The 19,026-nt window shown below is 38.6% G+C and overlaps 1 protein-coding gene across 1 annotated transcript in view; it reads right to left on the bottom strand.

Moving 5' to 3' along the window:
• Positions 1-5,707: 5,707 nt before the first annotated feature.
• The window catches only part of pebp4 (phosphatidylethanolamine binding protein 4), a 62,027-nt gene continuing 48,708 nt past the window's right edge, over positions 5,708-19,026 (bottom strand). Inside the window, exons 5-7 of the mRNA XM_088008967.1 lie at positions 17,054-17,099; positions 15,461-15,574; positions 5,708-5,920 (exon numbers count right to left, since the gene is read on the bottom strand). Of these exons, the coding sequence (XP_087865093.1) occupies positions 5,829-5,920; positions 15,461-15,574; positions 17,054-17,099 (252 nt within the window). The 3' untranslated portion in view covers positions 5,708-5,828. The remainder of the gene's footprint in view (positions 5,921-15,460; positions 15,575-17,053; positions 17,100-19,026) is intronic.

Genomic DNA, 19,026 nt, shown 5'->3' with positions numbered 1-19,026 from the left:
TAAACAGAGTGTGTGGGAGAATTAGTCTGAATCATCCTTGGTGTTTGGGGGGCTTACACAAACAGAGCAGTCGCTGATCCTGCATGTCTCATTACCAAACGCAAGTCTTTACACTCAAGCGTGCCTCTTGTAGTAGCCAAGTATGGTCTGATCACTTTAGGTAAAGTAGAATGACAACACTAAAGTTTTTTTTTCTTACACAGCCCGATCTTTTTTTGCAACATTCTGACCTAGACATGTATTTCCATCTCTAATTGCCCACTGCGAAAATATCTATATTAAAAAAAAAAATCCCCAAACCATATCAGGCTATCTCATGGTTTAAAGTTACAGTTTCAAATCTGTTAAGTATTTCTGTGTACTGCCAATCAGCTGACTGAGAAACAGCTACCGAGTGTGTAAACATTTCTGGTCACAAAGAGCACAGATTTTTTTTATGTTTTGAAAACTCAAGGTATACCAGACAACAGTTGTATTAAGGTAACACTGTTTAAAACTACAGATGACAAACTATGAGTGATACATCTACTAAAGAGACTGGCAAGAACTGCAAATAGTTGGGCTAATTAACAAGCTATTGTTACATTTTCCTGTAGCCCCAGTGTAACTTTTAAAAAGCAGAACATCAAACAGATAAGTTCTGTGCAATAAGCATCTGAAAATTAAATTAAATTTAGTGGATATTTCTTTGACGTTCATGCTTGAATCTATGAGTCAAAATAATAACTGTTAATATATGTTACAGATAATTATAATCTGTATTTTGTGTGGGGCACAGTTGTACTATTTGTTACTTTTTTTTAGTTTTAATCAAAGGTAATGGATCACAAAACAGTGAAACCAAATCATTTGTATTTTTACCTCTATATGTGGGAAAAATCTAATTGCATTCAATAGCATCCTCATGAGTTTAATCTAAAATGTTTGCATATTTAAAGCCTGGCTGATATTACCATTTTCACATAAATATATTTTTAGTTTTAAATTTTGTCCAAACATTTGACTTAATGTACTCCAACATAAAGCAAAGATCCTTATTAAAACTGTATTTAAAATATTAAAGCAACAAGTCCATGCTAAAAGCAAATAAAAGAAAAACTTGACCATATAAATAATTGCAGAATAATCGCATGGCTTGTGTGTGTCGGTGTGTGTTTTAGCTCCTTAAAGTTGCTGCCTCGTCTTCCCGTTACTCTGTGTAAATAAGAATTGCTACCTGATCCATACTGTCACACAGACTTTCAAAAAAAAAAAACAAAACAGCGGTGTTCCCCGTCATGTTTATGGATGCAAACCATCAGAGAATCCCCAGGTGTGGCCTGGGACTCTGTACTATGAAGCTTTTCCTTGGGGAGGGCGAGAGTGTGTCCATCTCTGTGGTCGGAAAGTTGGCCACCCCGCCTGGAACACTTACCTGTTGCAGGCTCGTTTCCTCGACTGAGATGGCTCACAAGGGGGAGGGCCTGTATTGTTTGTCAATGGCTTGTGGCGTGACCTGGCTCAGCGCGCATCGCCCAGCTCTTTTGCATATGGGAATTCCATGGAAGCAGAGGCCCATTTTAAAGTGCTGTGGAAAACCTCCAAGGCACTGTGGATGTATAGTCAAATTAGTTTTTTTTTTCTTTCCACATATAATCAAGATGGCTAAAATGATCCCATGTTGTTGGTGAAACAGCTGGAAATATAAACATACCCACCTGGAGAAACAACTGACCAAATACCGCTTCATTTTATATTGACTGAGTGCAGTAAGTTCACCACCATCATCTAGTTAAAACTAAACACAACCAAGAATTTGCTTAAAACGCTGGCCACCAACGTAATCTACGAGTTTATTCAGAATGTAGAATGTAATAAAAATAAACAATATGCATTCAAAAATACTTAAATGATTCTACACTGTGGATTTTCTCCTTAATTTTCTGGTTCATTAATTTATCAGACATAAAGGCGGCTTAAAGGTGATAGCGGTCACATATGGTAAGAGATGTTGACATAAATGTACATCTAAAAAATCTGAATATCATACAGTTCAGTATTTGTCACATTTCAGAAAGTGAAACTCAATTATTTGTACATCGAGTAAAATATTGTAGGCCTTTATTACTTGTATAATTTTGATGATTATGGTTTATATATGATGGAAACCCACAATTCAGTGCCTCAAAACTGTGACTATTATACAAGATTAATAAAATAGGATATCTATTTTACTGAGAATGCTAACGGGAATGCTAGACTTCTAAAGAGTATGCATCTCTTGTACTGAATACTTGGTTGGGGTTTCTTTTGCATAAATTCCTTTATCAGTGCGGCATGGCATAGGGGCGATCAGCCTGTGGTTCTGCTGAAGTGTATTCAAAGCCCAAGTAGCTTTGACATTAGCCTTCAGGTCATTAGTTTTGTTGGGTCAGGTGTCTCTTGCCTCCCTCTTGATAACACTATAGATTCTCTATCAGGTCAGGCCAGTTTGCTAACCAGTCAAGCAAATTTAACACCATGGTAATTGAACCTTGTTGTGGTACCTTTGGCAGTCTGGGCAGATGGCAAGTCCTGCTGGAAAATGAAATCAGCATCTTCATAAATCTTGTCAGCAGCAGAAAACATGAAGTGCTTTAAGACATTATGGTTGACTAGAAAACAGTTGACCAACACCAAAGGCACCTCAAATCATCAGTGACTGACCCAGAATGAGAGACCATTTCTAGGACATCAGTGCAGATACATTTGAGTTATAATTGGTGTGAAACCATGAGTTTCCAATATTTAAGTCACCGAATGTTGGGTTTCAATTATCTTGAGACATAATCACCAAGACTACAAGTAATAAAGGGCTCAAAATATTTCAAACAAAATATTCTAAATATTTCGAACAATGAAACAGTTTCACTTTCTGAAATGAATGGCACAAAATCTAAAATTTTTTCCATGATTTTGTTTAGATGTACCTGTACAGTGATTTGAAAAAGTAGTTATACCCACTGGACTTTTACACATTTTCTTACATCACAGTAAAGTGTTGTATAGTTATACACAATGATTCACGTTTTTTGCTGTGTTCCACCCGCTCTGTTTTGTTTCCTTGAAATAAAATGACAGTATTAACAATGACCTCAAAAACACATTTATATAGTAAATGGAGTCATTCTGAGTGTAATTCAAGCTCAGTCTCAACACAGCTTACAGCCTACTTCATCAGCTAGATGACATCATTGAACAAACAGAATCATTAAGACCAAGGAATAGGGCAGATGGGCCATAATGATGCTTTTCTTAAGCAGGAATAGTGAAACCGGTCAGAGTTGATAGGAAGATGGATGGAAGAGAAACGGGGAAATTCTGGAAGCAAACCTGTTAGAGCGAATCAGGTGCTGAAATGGTACAGGTGGAGGTTACCCATATGTATCAAAGATCTTAGGAGGAGAGGCAGTTTCTAAAGAGGCTCGGAGTCCTCAAGATTTGATGGGTGTAGAAGGACAACCCTGGTCTTACTACTGAACTAGTAGCTTGTTTGACAGTGTTGGGTTTTGTCCAGCAGCTGCAAACTTTGTGCATCAGGTGTATGCAGGGGTTCAGCAGGAGTACGCATACAGCATAGCATAGCAGTGCTTTCTGTGATTTTTATTTAGGAGCAAAATTATGAATTAGATTTGAATAACCACAGATGCTAGTCGAGTTTAATGAATGCAAAAGGAAGCAAGTTTTGTTTTATTTCGCACAAAACAAAACAAAAAAAAAATTTGAAGCTTTCGGCCACACTTTTGTTGCAACTTTCCAATAGTTTCACCAGAAGACATGTTAAAGGTCACCTTCTTTATGGGGTTTTATATGATGGGATAAAAATATGTGCTTAGATAAAAAAAAAACAGATTTAGTTATCCAGTAACATGGATGAATGAAAGAAGAATTTCACTCTGAGACAGGACTCAAATCTCCTGAGGAATTCAAACCGCATCCAACATGTGCAATTAGATATGGAAATATAAACTATAGGAATAATAACTGATCAGACGTTCCTCTTAAATTCATTCTAGCACAACTCATAACATGCAGTAACTCAGAAATACTATGATGAAATAATCCTTAGCATTATCTTGCATATTGGATCACTTTTTGCCAATGAGACAACTGATCTGATTATAAAAATGATAAACTACAGTAATATTGACTTCATTAAAGAAAATATTGAAAGCCTTATTCACATCATCAGGGAAAGTGAGAAGCGTATATACTCTCCAGCACTGAACTATAACTGTCAATTTTTATTAATCATAACATTTAACTCTTGACATTTGGAGTAAAAATAAACACGTTAGAGGAAACTGAACGGCAAAACCCAGCTGGTTTGGCAGGATCTCTCTAAAACATAAAGGAGAAGGGAAAAAAAAATGCAGTGCATTTGGAAGTGCACATCTTGGCATTTCAGTCTTGTACTGATGGATTCAAGTAGGTGTTTTTTGGAAGAATGCTCTCCTACTTGGCATGCTTCACAATGAGTGTGGAATTATCCTCCACTTGCCAGTTGTTAGAAATGTGATTTTATAAGTCAAATAAGACGAGCAAATCAAGGTCAGGAGCAACACTCGAACCGATGGGTACTTATTGTGCGTTCAAAAGCAGTGGGTTCTCTCACTCTCACTCACTGTGGGCCCGCGTGTATTGTTTTGGTTGTTTTGTTTGTGAACTTGGGTGCTTTGACTGCTGAGTCTGGGAGGCAAACAAAGCACATGCTGGACAATTGATCAATGATCTTCCAGAGTTCATGTAGAGGGCACATTGGGGGTTACCAAGGCTGGCTTATCCACCAAAGGCACAAAAGCCTCCTTTACCTGCTCCTGCCTATCCCACTGATGAGACACCAAACTAGGGTCAATGAAACCACCAACTAAAGATTGATCATCACAACATCAAAGTCACTCAAGTAAATCCACCCTTTTTCAGACATCTGGGGTATTGATACAAACGCTCCCGGGAGGAGAGTTGCTGGTTAGAAACCAATATTCTTCATGGGGGTGGGGGACGGGACTCTGACCCATCCTCTACAAAGACCTGTAAAGTCTGAAGAGCATTTTAGTGTGGATGGGTTGAAAAGTTTACCCACACCATCCTCTGCAGACTTGCCAGGTGAGGCTCTTATGCAACTCTCTCAAGTTCAAAACGGGTTCATTGTCCTGAAGTTATACTGAAGGAAATATCGAAAACTCAGCAGCTGTTTCTTCAGATAAACCAAATACCTGAAAGTAACTCATTGTTTCCAGTCGGGGTGAGAGTGGTCAATGGAAATATGATAAACAATGACACAAACAGCAAGTTCCCTTAACTTGGTGCATGACATGCCTGACAGCCCCTCCCCCTTGTCCTGTCACTCTAGAGTATTTTAGTTCAAGTTCCACTGCAGCATCCGGCTGAGCTGCGGTCTCGGTTTCACCTCCCACTTCCTTTTTTTGGCCCTGACGTGTTTCCGGCCCCTGAATTAGAAAAACTCTTTCCACACAAAGTTGTGATATCAGGGCCGTCTTCCTTCTCTTGTCGCCCGTGTTCGGAAACTATTAAGAAATCCCCAGTGAAGTTGAAATCTATCTCCCGAATCCTTTGCTCCCAACCACGAGACCAGAGATACGGGGCGACATCAAAAACCCTTCAGCTAGAGCAACACGGAGAGGAAATATCTCTTGAACTCGACGATAAGATAGAAGCTGGTGCAAGCTTTGAAGAATTTTTGCTGTTTAATGCACGGAAAGCAGGGAAACAATACAAATGAAGAAACAGTTTAGTTTCTATAATTGTACTGTTGTATTCTTCTTCTGATAGAAGTATTTCAGCATCCGTTAGTCCTTGAAGTTCTGGGTGAGAAACTGCAAGGCAGCCACTGGTTCCCCAAGGTTAAACCTTTTGACAAAGGCCTGGAAATCCCATTTACCTGGAGGTGCAGAAGACACAAAACACAGATTTTCATTAGCATTTAAGCAAAAGAATTGAGAGAAAAAAAAACTTAAGGTTTGCTTTCAGTCCAGCAAAACACTCCAGAAATGAGCTGTACTCCGAGTGCACTCTCTGGTGCATTACGAGAGCATTTCTTCTGACCACTTGGTCTGTGTTTAAGGGATCTGAGGCCTAACTGAGCAACACATGGCTCTGGGATGTGAGTCACTGAGAACAGCTCTGCTGAAAATAAAACATGTTGCTGTAATGATGGAGGTGGGAACGCAAGGACGTATTGGCAAGATGATATGATTCAATCGCCTGGACTGTTTTTTTTCTCTTCCCTCCCCTTTTAAACAAACACCAGACGGCCATCCGGCTGGTATGACAATATCACTTCTAAGATTTTGACAACCACTGATTCCCTGCAGTTTTCCCTCCCTTAACAAAAAAAAAAAAAGAGGACAAATTCACAACTATGATTCCAAGAAGAAAACCCTGTGTGCTTTAAACTTGCAAACTTCAACAGATTCCACAAAGAAAGAGCACGTGTCTGCATCTTCATATGTCTGCATGTGCATCAGACAATGCTTTGATGCTTTGTACTGTAATCCAGGGAATCGGGGACATTCTGGTATTTCCATGTGTGCGGTAATTAGACTAACAGCTGTTCAAGAATTGCCTTGGGAAGTTGAAAAAGCCAGCTTCTGAAATGGTCCAAATCCATAGAGAGAATGGACTCAAATAGGGTCAAATCTCAATATGCCTGGATTAAAAAAACCCAAACAAAAGTCATCTTTAACATTCTGCTTCATCTGATATATATGGTGTCACTTTTTGGCCATCAGACAGCAGCATGCATTAGAAACGCACAATGATCAAGCATACAATTATAATCTCTGACAGGTGAAATGAGAGCCATTGATTATCTTTACTACCAAAATCTGTCAGTATTGAAGATTTTAGATGCTCTTCTACAAGTTCCTCCCAGTAGTTTGCTGGGCCTTATGGTTCATTCCTCCTGATGAGTCTGTTTGAAGGCTGCCTTTCTCACACACAAGTGTGGTGACTGCTATGAAAAACATTGACTTTGTTGTTGTTAAGCCAATTTGATTGAGGACATCATTTATTTGGAACATTAATTTTTAAGAAAGTTTGAAAGTTGGCCCAGGCTCAGAAATGTTACTGAAATATTTCCACAGGGTTTTCCTTTTTCATCACATGTTACTTTTTGTGAAGTGCTCCAGTCCTTCCTGCATCAAAACACCTCCACTTCATGACTCAGCCACCCCCTACTTCACAGTTTGGATGATTACTTTTTCAGGCTTACAAACTTCCCCCCCTTTTTTTTTTCCTTCCAAATATAACAATAATCTTTATTTCTAGACACTTCAGTTTTTTAGTTCCATCAGACCACAGGCATGTCTCAAAAATTGTCCTATGTATTTGCTGACACTAATCTTGCTTTTTTAAATCTTGTTTTTAGAGAAATGGCTTCTTCCTCCTCGAGTGGCTTTATTGCTCATGTCTACACTGTATGTAGGTGCTCTCTTATCAATTCAATTCAATAATTTCAATTCAGCAAGTTGAAATTTTGTTACTCCTGGCTTAAGATGGTATAAATTCAGTCTGATTTGATGTAAACTCTGAAGGGAAAAAGATTGTCTTTTTGTGGAGAGAAATCTCAGGTTTAAACTATATTAAATAGCAACTGTACAGTAAGTCCTCAAAGTTGATGAGTTAGAAGCAGAATGTTAGAACAATGATTTGAGCAAACTTGACAAGTGTGACTATGTTACTGGCTACACGACTGCATTAGAGCATTTTCAAAACTGCAGCTCTCCCTGCTGGAAAAGAGATTTGCAGACAGCTCACACAAAGACACACAATAAAAAAAAATGAGTCCAATTTTGAGCAGGCTATGGCAAAAAAAAAAAGAAAAGTCCAGAGCAGAAAAACTTATGGTTTTTGTTCTGTTAAGCAGATAGCAGCAGCAGGTACAAACAAAACAAATATCCAGGTTATGGAGAAATGAGCAAACCAGGCAGTGATACAAAACATCCAACCAATCAATAAAACTTTTAAAAAGGGCCATCATCCGAGCTGAGATTTGAAACAAAAGATGTTTTGATTGTTGTTGCAACAATATCTGAACAAAACAAAATTCAAGCATCCCAATCCATATCACCAGTGAGGGTCACCATCTGTGAGGGTCTAGGCAGGGACCCACCTTGCGCTTTCAAGGTGTTGATCTAAAGTCACATCAGAATACTGACCCAACCACAATGGACCCACGATGATGCTTTTCCCCATTTAGAAGGTTTAGAATGGCTGCATCATTCTCAAATTTAATGAAATGCATTTTTCCTTGGTGAGACAGTCACTGGTTTACAGAAGTGGGATGGGAGAACAACCTTGTTGTGATTCTGGTCTGCATTACTCAGAATATGTAAAAAGAGGTTCAAAGGAAGACCGGCTGTGAGTCATGGACTCACTAATGCAAGTGGCGAGCAAAGCAGATTTGTTGCTAGGTCTTATTGAAAAATAAGTTAATTCTGGTTCTGATGGAAAGGTGTCAGAATACACAATTCATTGTAGTTTGATGCTCCATAGCTCCAGGTTAGTAAGCATGCTCCTACTGACCCCTTGTTCTTCACTGAAGCAACATCTTTTAAATAATATTAATATTGAACATGATTAAATTATACACAGTAGGCATGCAAAAGAAACATGGACATACAAAATAAAAATAAAATAAAAAACATTCGAGGGAAAGAAAGATGCAAAAGTTATTTTTCTATTTCCACATGAACTGTTAGCTTGAACTGATGGTGTAGATATAAAATAGCTGTAACAATGTCAGAGCGAGGTACTTGTCCTTTATTTTATTTGACATTTATCTAGTGACTTCTATTGTTGTGTACTTTTACATCATGTCGATCGCTGGATACATTATCTGAGGAACAAATTACACCCAGATGCACTATAGGTAGAAAAACCTTCTGCCGACATCTTGATGCCCGACAACGCAGCACGCAGTCAGGGACCTTCTGGAGTCCATCCCTCCACAGGTCAGAAAAGAGTGTAATAACACACTGTTGGTCATAATGTTATGCCTGATTGGTGTAGCTCACCATTAACAAAGGCACAAATCGGAAGATTTTAATTAATTGCTATAGAGATCTTTGAAAAATAAGCAGAATTTGCATTGTGGAGTGATACCTAAACAATTTTTTTCCCAACCCGTCACTTTTTTTTTGTTTCAAAACCTGACACTTCCATGTGGCTGTGAGTTCGGGTCAGGTTCTGAGCTCAGTTGGGGGAAACAGGATGAATAACAACTGGGAGATGAGCAGATGAGTACCTGGATCTCAGCAGGTCATCTCTGTGAATGAAGACTGCCAGCAGGGAGGCCACCAATAATCATGAGAGGGCAATGGAGTCAAGTGACCTGTCTGCATTAAAGGGCATGGCCCCAGCAGACCCTTATGGGTCTGTGCTTCAGTCTCAGATAATGCACCGCCTCTGCAGATCCCCAAACTCCTCGGCATGTCCATGACGAGGTCGCTCACCCCCACAGCTACTGCAGAAGGGGAGACAGCTCGGAGATGAACTTTACATAAAATACTGGGACATATCTGACATGTCATGTTGTAGATTTCGCTATTATGATAATGAAGCAAAAATACTTTTTCATCTGGGTTTTTGTTTTCTTGCCTTACAGCGGTGTTGAGCAACATTTTCTCTAAAAAGTACTGGAGTCAAAGTCAGGCAGCGATTGTAAGACTCTGCACACATAATCCTGTCTAAAGCTGTGCAATCATTGGGGCTCATTCCAAAACGAAGTAAATTCTCAGTACCCGCTGCTATCGTGCTGGTTGGTACCTTGCGAATGTCTAGACTTACAAGTGACCCTAAAATAGGCTGGTGCTTGTTTGTAGTGCAGAGACACGTTTCCGCCTCTCCCATCTGCATGCTCATGGAAAGGACAGATAGTGTGGGACCTGAGGGCGATGTTAACGTCTTCCTGCCTCTCCTTTTGTTTCCACCTTGCATCTCTGCCTGGGTATGGCAGAAAGATCAGGACTGCTGCGAGGTGACAGAGAACTGCTACATTTAGTGGTGTGGGCGGTGTCCCTGTTAAACCTCTTACACTGTCTCAGATATACTCAAAATCCAGTAATCTTTTTTCTCGCAGTAAAGTCAAAGGAGCCATATCAGAGTAAGAGCCTGACTGAGGTTCTTCTTATGAAAATAGATGCAGGAATATTGCAGTGTTTATTTTCAGGATGAGGAACTTTGTTGCTGTCGGGATTCAGCCATAAGACAATATCTCTGGATGTGTAGAAAACCGCTGGAGAGGGATTAACCTGGGAAAACTCAACATGCCTGTTGATTTTAACTCTCAATGTGTTGCCAGTTTAATGCTGTAGATTATTAGATCTGCGAGGTGAACAAGTCTAATTTCCCAGGGAATACCCAAATCACCAAACTTAAAGTTGTTTTTACATTAAAAAAAACCAAAACATCGCTCTGGTCAATATGAACCAGCATAGGAACTCCAAAATTCAACTGTTGCATAAAACTAAGCGAATAAGGATGCATTTTCCATTATATCAAATTGCATTTAATACAGTACTTAGAACATTAGTACAATTAATGGCAACAGTACTCGTTTAAATAGTAAAAACTGAAATAAGAAAGCTTTATTTTTTTAGTACATACATTTACGATTTTCCTAAGTTTCTCATTTTGAGATAATTCAATTAATGTACTAGCAAATTTGTTGCATGTGCACGATTTTGTATTGTAACTGTGTAGCTGTGATCTTGTAGTGGGCTTGCAAAAGAGAAACCTAGTCAAAAAGTTTGGTGGATTCTTAAGCAAACGTTAGGTTGTCTTCCCTGGGTTTCCTAACTACTGCAGGTTGTCTTTGAAAGCCTTTCCTCAACAGATCTTTTCACTGAAAAATGCCAATCAGGAAATTTAAATAGATCTGTGCACAACACTTGCAATTGTCAACAAGTGCATCTCACCAGAAATGGAACAAGGAACACAACGTTCCTCCAAAACTGATAGGAAACGCAGAGATGAGGCTGCCAGGAGGGCTATGGCAGCACTGAAAGAGCAGCAGGACTTCCTGGCAAAGACTGGCTGTTCATAACATTTGACAACAATCTCTAACATGCATTGTATGTCTGGGCTATGGGGCAAATTTTCAGAACCAAGTCGTCTTCGATGAGAAAAAAAATCCACCAGAAATGCTTGAGCCCTGCTAGAGTGAAAAAGATCAATTCACTCTTTGCGACATGAGATAAACATTCTGTGCAGTTTTGATGACACCAAAGATGCAGCCTGAGCTACAACAAAGCAATTTCGATCGAAGGATATTCATGTGTTCTAGAGATCCAATCAAATCCCAGCTCTAAATCCAACTGCAAATCTTAAAAATTTATATTCACGGACTCACACAGACATACTGAAAAAAACTACAGGACAATGTTCATGTAGAGAGACTGAATACAGATGTTTGCCACATTTGTGAAATTTTTATTTGCAAAAATAATACTAATAAAGGAACATGCAATATTTTCTTTTCACAACTGCACATTACTTGTTCAAATCCCAGGAAAAATAAAAATTAAATGACAAAGAATGCCTTCCAGGGTACCCTAAAAGCCAAAAAACTGTAATTTAAAAAAAGTTAAGTTTAACTTTAATACACTAGCAACCTATTTCCCCATGTTTTTAGTGTATGTGATTTAATCTTGTGTGCCATTTTCTCATTTGAAATAGAAGTGAAAGTTCTGATCTGACCTCAAATGGTCAAATTTTATCAGGGATGCACACATTTGTGCAGATCAGCTATAGTGAAATTATGTCCTTGCTCTTAAATGCAAGTGTTAAAAAAACAGATAAGGATTACTCTATATGCTTTCGATAAATGTTTCAGATCAAAGCTTGTGAGTTGAAGGACTTAAAACCTTTAAACCAAACCTGTCAACTTCAAGATGTCAAGATGTCACTTTAAAGCAGCTGACTCCAGCCTAAAACTTGGGCCTGCTATAGCAACCAAATCCTGGCTCTCTTGACTCCTCGCAGCTCTGATTAATGGTAGAGGCTGTGGGTGGGTGGTAGACATGGATCTGCCCATTACCACACTACAACATTGCAAATGGCTTCAATTACTGCAGAGTGTGCTGAGCTGGCAGTACAGGCTCTGGGAAGCAAGATGAGCAACGTGTAGGATCCAGCAGCTAACTCCTCTCTGATCCATTCTTTTATACAACATGATCGTCACCCTTGTTTTTACAATCCATCAGAAATAAATGAAGTAAAAAGCGGCTGCGGGATTCAAAGCAATGTATTATTTATAAGTTTCTATTTTTTCAAGCAAATGATCTCAAACAGTTTTTGAGACGGTAGATCTGCACATTTAGAGTGGCTGCTAAGGTCAGGAGATGGACGGCTGGATGTGTGAACAGTGTATGCGGAGTGTATCGTGTAAACTGAAACAACACTAGGCAGCCGCTCTCAAGGCCTCGGGTTTTCCCTCCCGGCATTGTAACACTGTTTCCCCCGACAAACTGACATGTCGGCACCAAACAGTAGCAGGACATAATAAGGGCTTGCCAAGTGCCTGACAAGTATCATGAGGGCCTAAGCGCCCACGCCTGCGCCCCCATCTCCACCCCCCACCCTGGCACAGGGGCAGTCTCCAGTCAGGGACAGCCTTCCTGAGCCAGAGCAATGGGGATTCCCTAGGATAACGCCCCTGTGCCCAGTGCCAAGATTGCAGCCCCCTGTAGATCCTTATGTAACAAACCAGCTGTCTCCATCAGTTCACTGACCCACATTCATAACCTTAACCCTGGAGGCAAAGCAGACTCCCACGGTTTCTCACAACAGCCCCTGCTCCACCTCTAATTGTTCAGTCCCCTCTGGCCAGTGCTTATTACTTAACTGATGGTCAGAGATGAAAAGAAGAGAGACGGCAAATCAGAAATAAAATTGAGTCAATGACTCCACTACTGGAAGTGGAAAACGATCATTAGGAGTCCTCCACCCACGACTAAATGCTCTCCTTCACAAATCACGTCAATTAATGTCATCGGTTATGAAGAATCCTCTGTGTGTCATACCACATGGAGGGAGGACAGATGCTAATAAGTGAACATACTTAACGGAGGAGGTGGGAGACATGGGATTCCCTCTGTTCTTCTCGTCTTGGTGTGCATACTGCGCACATGGTCGTGGAGGCTAATGACAATACAGCAGGTAAAATAATAGAAAGATGCATTCAAAACCAAATACAGGTGCATCTTGTTGGGATATAATTGAAAAGTTAATTTGTTTCAGCAGCTTTATTCTAAAAGTAAAACTTGGGTAGTTTATCAATTACACTCAAATGGACAAGTTTCAAAAGTTTATTTCTGTAAATTTGATCTAAGAATAAACAATGTATGAGTTTGTAGGCTTTAGCTGGCATTTTTTTACCATCTGTACCATGATTTAAGACATCCATAGTCATCCCTGTACCAAAGTCTTCTGTAACATCTTGTCTTAATGGTTACTGCCCAGCCACACTCACTCCTGTTTCTATGAAGTGCTTCAAAAGGCTGGGGACGACACATCGGAAGCAAACCATCAACGTAGCTGAGGACTCACAATATTACGTATAGAGGTGGAACCGGTTCACACAGACTCCATCCTGGTCCACCATGCCCACTCCCACACAGAGAATAAGGACTCCTATGTTAGGCTGAACTTCGGTTCTGCATTTAACACCATTTTCCCACCAGAAACTGGTGTCCAAGTTGGCTAAACAAGAAGTACCCAATGCGTTAAGATTGACTTAACAAAAGCAATGCCACAGTAGTTATCCATTTTCTTGATATACGGTGCTTTTAAAGTAAACACTCCAGCTGCACTCCATATCTGGTGAAATTGCCACAAACCCTTAAATGAGCTTTGCACTTTTTCTTTCCACTCAGCTTTCCGGTAATATGTCTCTTATCCACACTTTGAACAACCAGCGTCTTTTTAAAATGCCGTCTTTGGCTTTCCAAAGCATAATAAAGACTCTCTTCTGGACAGTAAGCGGTCACCACTATGATTGTGTTATTTAGAAAAATCTTTCTTTCAAAAGTGTTGCATAGTAAAATTTTCTGGCAAATTACATTTTTGAATTTCACCAACACTATAATTAAATGATAAACCTATACGAGTTTCACATTTTGAATTGAATCATTAAAAATAATTTACCTTTTTAATGATCCGAGATGTGTGTGTAAAACATGAGTTACCTTTATTTCTCAACATCCAATCCCATCGCTCTCTTCATATGGACAGTTATTCTCTCAAGAACAAACCCTTCAAATGAAATATTTGATTATCTAAGAGTGAATTCCTTAATTAAATTTCCCTTGAATAGATTTTGCAGGAGAGAGGAAGTGCGACAACGGGAGTTAAACTCATCCAGTAGATTAAGGATGGGTGGATCCGCTAACTGCAATTGCTTCAAAATTGGGGTGGCGGGTAATTGGAGGATGGGGGGGTGTTCAGACTATATGTATTTTTTCTTTTATGACAAACATTATATTTGAAACATTCTATTTTAACAATGTGATGAAGGTTTACCGGAAATTACCCAAATGTGACTTGGGTGTAGCACAAATGCAAAAAAAAAAGTTCATCTGTTCTGACATTTCTTTTCCCAAAAACTTTAAACATCAAACACACCTCAGCCTAATGTGCTTGGACTGTTTGCTGACAAAGCTGTCAAAACTTCAAACAGCAGAGACTGGCAGCTCCACTTGTTCACCGGCACCGCGCTTGAAAGTCTCCAACCGCCCTGATCTCCCCTCAAATCATCGACTGTGACCCGAGTAGAACAGACAGGGAGACACGCCTCCTGCGAGCTGCTGTGCTGTTCATCTGAGAGCTGCTTCGCACCTTCCCACTGACTTCAGACGGTGGAAAAGTTATTTTAGAACAAGAAAGAAAACAAAAGCTCTGCAGCACAAACAAGACTGACTTCTGAGAGACAAACAAACAAAGATATGGTAATGATATCAACAATAATTAATGTTCAAATTGAACCGTACGTTCATGTGTACCGACACCGCTGAGTGGGGATTTCAGGTTTACCAACACACGGCCAGGCGGACTCGTGCAGGTGTGCGTGGGAGCCGGTAATACTCGTCTTGACCTGGTGGGCATTAGCACAGCCGCAGACTCGCTCACTAACCTCATTAACATTTTCTTTGTCGGGGTTCATGCACTCGAACAAAAACTGCCCACCAAAAATAACTCCAAGTGATGCAATAAAACCTTACAGTTGTGAGAACAGACAAAACAAGTCCACTGATGTGTCTGATCCACAAAGTTTCTTTCATCAAGGGAAAGAGAGATTTGTTGTGGTTACCATGAGAGAAAATGAGTTTGAATGTCTTGCTGTAATCTTCAGCAACAAAACGTTAGAATTTACAGTCATTGTAGATAACATTTCTGCGATCTAAAGATGCAGAGTGATTACCTCGGGAAGACTCCTTCTCAGTGAGTGATATCTTTGTGTGAGGAGGCTGCTCAAATAACATAAACTGGTAACGGTGGAAACCAGTCTTCTGCGGCGGCGTCGGTGGATGGTAATCTGCAAAACAAAGAACCAGAATCAGGAGAGCTGGCAATGCTGAGCTGCTGTATCGACTATAAGTCATTAAAAACCCTGGCATGGATTGCCTTTTTTTTTTAGATGGCATTACACTAATAGCAGCCGTATATCCATAAAACTCTGACCCTGAATTGTATGCAATTTTCTCGTACTCGTGTTTTGGCTAATGGCCATGTAAATATTCTCATATACATGTGAGTGCATTTAAGAGATGTTGCTTGATTAATCTATTTTAAAACACAAAATAATAATTTGAATCTAAATCTACTTTAAGGAATGGTTAAAAAAAAGCAGCAGCAAATAGCTTAAGCATATGTATTTAAAAATCATAACAGTTTATGATTGTCAAACTTCCTGATGATGAAATGGTTGGTGATTTTATTTGTAGTAACAAATAAAATCACCAACCATTTCATCATTCAAAAATAATGTAGAAGCATTAAAAAAAAAAGACATGATTCCCGTATCTTGTGCAATTATTTAATTTAAATAATTAGGATGTAATGAATGCTACATATACAGAGACAGTTGTAGGAATGCTACAGCTGCAGCTCAAAAATATACTTCATTTATTTTTCTGATTTAGTTAAAAAAAGCTTTAAACTGATATAAAAGAAATAAAACAATAAAACACATTGATATATTTTTCAAACAGAAAGGGAGTGGTAAGCTAATTATTTTGTTCTTGGTTATGTGAGCACATTTTCTCTGTCCTTTTTTTGTTGTTTTTAAAAACCAGTTTTAAATAAATCAAATCAAGTGTTTTTTTTATTTTACAATTAAAACCCCAACTATGTTTAGTAAAAAAAAATAAATAGAAAACAATTTTACTTCAGACATGTTAATACTACAGAAAGTTATTTTCCATGTTCTGTTCAGAATATGCCCTCAGTGGAACACCAGCAGATGCCATGGCTCGCCAAATTATCACTCACTGTGGAAATGTCACACTGGACATCAAGCAACATGGATGAACTTTGTGAATGTCCCTCAAACTCCTGAAAGAATTTCACTTCATAATTGTTTCAAGGCATTGGCTACCTGTGTTATTTTTGTCCATTTTTTCTTGGCTTTTATTTGATTTTTGTTCTTCTTGGAATTATTATTGAATTATATTTTTTGTTAGGGTTATTGTACACAACTTTGATAAGCTATGTTTTTTTTAAAACATGTACAAATAGTCTTGAACTGATTTCCACTAAACCTTTTTTCTTCCACTTAACTTTCCACTTATATCGTTAGATATAGAATTCGGTGAATAGCCAGCTTCTTTCTTGCGGGTCATCATTCGGGCAGAGGTTGTCAATGATTGTCAAGTCAGCAGTCTTCCCCATTATTGTGTAGACCAGAAATTGAACTAGAATCTCATTTAGGGTTTTTATGAACTGTAACCCACAAAATTGATTAATAGAAGCTTTAGATAATCCGTTTCCTTTACTTGAATTTTTCCAGTCTTACCAGTAAGAGTCATTCCATGCATTTTTCCTTCCGCCAGCGAGTAGCCCTGGTAAAGCAAACACATCGTCAGTCAGGCAAATCACAAACAAAAAGTGTTCCTACAAACTAACACTAAATGATGTTATTGTTGTTTGAAATATAAAAATTATTTACTCAAAGCTTTTCTGCAGAATAGCATCACAATTTTTTTGGTTAATTTAAGTCAAACACACAAGAGATGTTGTTAAATCAATGTCTAAAAATTAAGGAACAAACTGCAGACAAAAGACAGTTCCCAAGCACATTAAACCAGTGAGAGGATTTCCAATTTCCCATATTATTAATTGTATATTAATCTCCTGTTGCCTAGAAACAGACATCTTATTACCATATCAGAAACTCAGGTAAATTTCATAAGCCATTAGATATTTTTATATTTTTTTTTTTTACTATGCATTTGCCATGTTGAACTCCCTTTTTCTCAGGAAACACACAGAGAGTAAGGCCATTCACACAGCAAAAATTACACACAGACACGTTTGTTTAATAAACTTGGGTATTTACTACATGATGGCTGCATCCTTGAGTGGGAGGAAAATGACTAAATATGTTGTCTGTGAAATGGCCCCAAACCCACTTGAAGCAAGAATGGAAGTCCCCATCACAAACGAGGAGTGTGTGGTCTGAGCACCTATTAGTGTCCTCGTTTCTCTGCACACAGGCGCCCCCTACAGGGGAATCAAGGTGGTGTGTTACTAGACAGCAATCTGGGACAAAAGATGGACTATAAAGGAATGTTTCCCTCGTTTTTCTTCCATTTAAATTGACATTTCGGTTTACTTGATGACTTCAAATCAAATTGAACATAGTTTATATGAGAACAGAAATATTATTTAGCTTCTCTTAAAGTAGATGGACTAAACAAACTAATATTACAGTATGTCCACTTAATCATTTTGGTAATGGAGCAACCATGTTTATAGTTTTTTTTAGGATTAATGATTGTACATATTTGTAAAGATAAATACATACACAAATTGAAACATTTCTCATGGAAAATTTATATTTCATAAATTTTTATTTTATGATTTCTAATCACATTTTGTACAGAAGACAAAAATATAATTTTGGCAGATATGAAGACATCATGACACATGCAGAAACCTTGTATTAAGAAATGTACAGTTGTAATTCAGTTTCTTCCAAATCTATTGGCCTTATAACTTTGATCAACATCAGCACAGCTCAAATCAGCCTGCAAGTGTTACTGAGGATTTCATCAGTACTCCAGCATGTGCCCCTCATTGTGTTCCATCTTATCTATAATCCCATAACGGCTGTTGAGGATGTTTCACAGAAAGTATTAAGTGTTTACTCCGACTGATACAATTCAGAAGATTAGCTTCAGCTGTGAGTATCTTCATCCACAGATCAGTGCGAAAAAAATAGCTTTATTTAGAAACAGCAAGAGTCCTGCAGCCTGCAGGATCCAAACCCATTGCCATAGCAACAGGTAGTCAACATTTTCCCACATCTTAATGCTCAGCTCTCGTTCGTTTTCCCTGGCACCCCTTGGCCTTTTAATTTCAGTAAAGAACACGGAGTTTAAATAACAGCAAATGAATACAACATCGAATTTCTGCCAATTAATAGAAGACAAGTCTATAGCAGGCAGCAGAAATGCATCTTTACTTATTCTGATAACCATAAGACTTCAAAATAAAATGCAGAAAATGTTGCATTTGATTTATGTTTAGCCAAGCTTGATTTCAGAGTGACGGACTCTGTAAGACATTATGATTTCATGGGTGATGGTCTCTGGGGTCTTCGCTGTGGGGTGTAATATTCCCAGAGTCTAAAAATCTACTGATTTGTTATTCATATTTAAAACAAATGTCATTTTTCATTCATGACTCAGGTATATGGATATAATGTGTGTGCATAAATTTTAGGCTCAAAATGTATCAATGAAGGGCAAGGCCATTAATTAAAAT

The sequence above is a fragment of the Poecilia mexicana genome, unplaced genomic scaffold (assembly GCF_051168715.1).
Source record: "Poecilia mexicana isolate PSO_F unplaced genomic scaffold, ASM5116871v1 scaffold_9, whole genome shotgun sequence".
In the NCBI taxonomy this organism is placed as follows: domain Eukaryota; kingdom Metazoa; phylum Chordata; class Actinopteri; order Cyprinodontiformes; family Poeciliidae; genus Poecilia; species Poecilia mexicana.
This window is presented reverse-complemented; position numbering and strand designations above follow the sequence as displayed.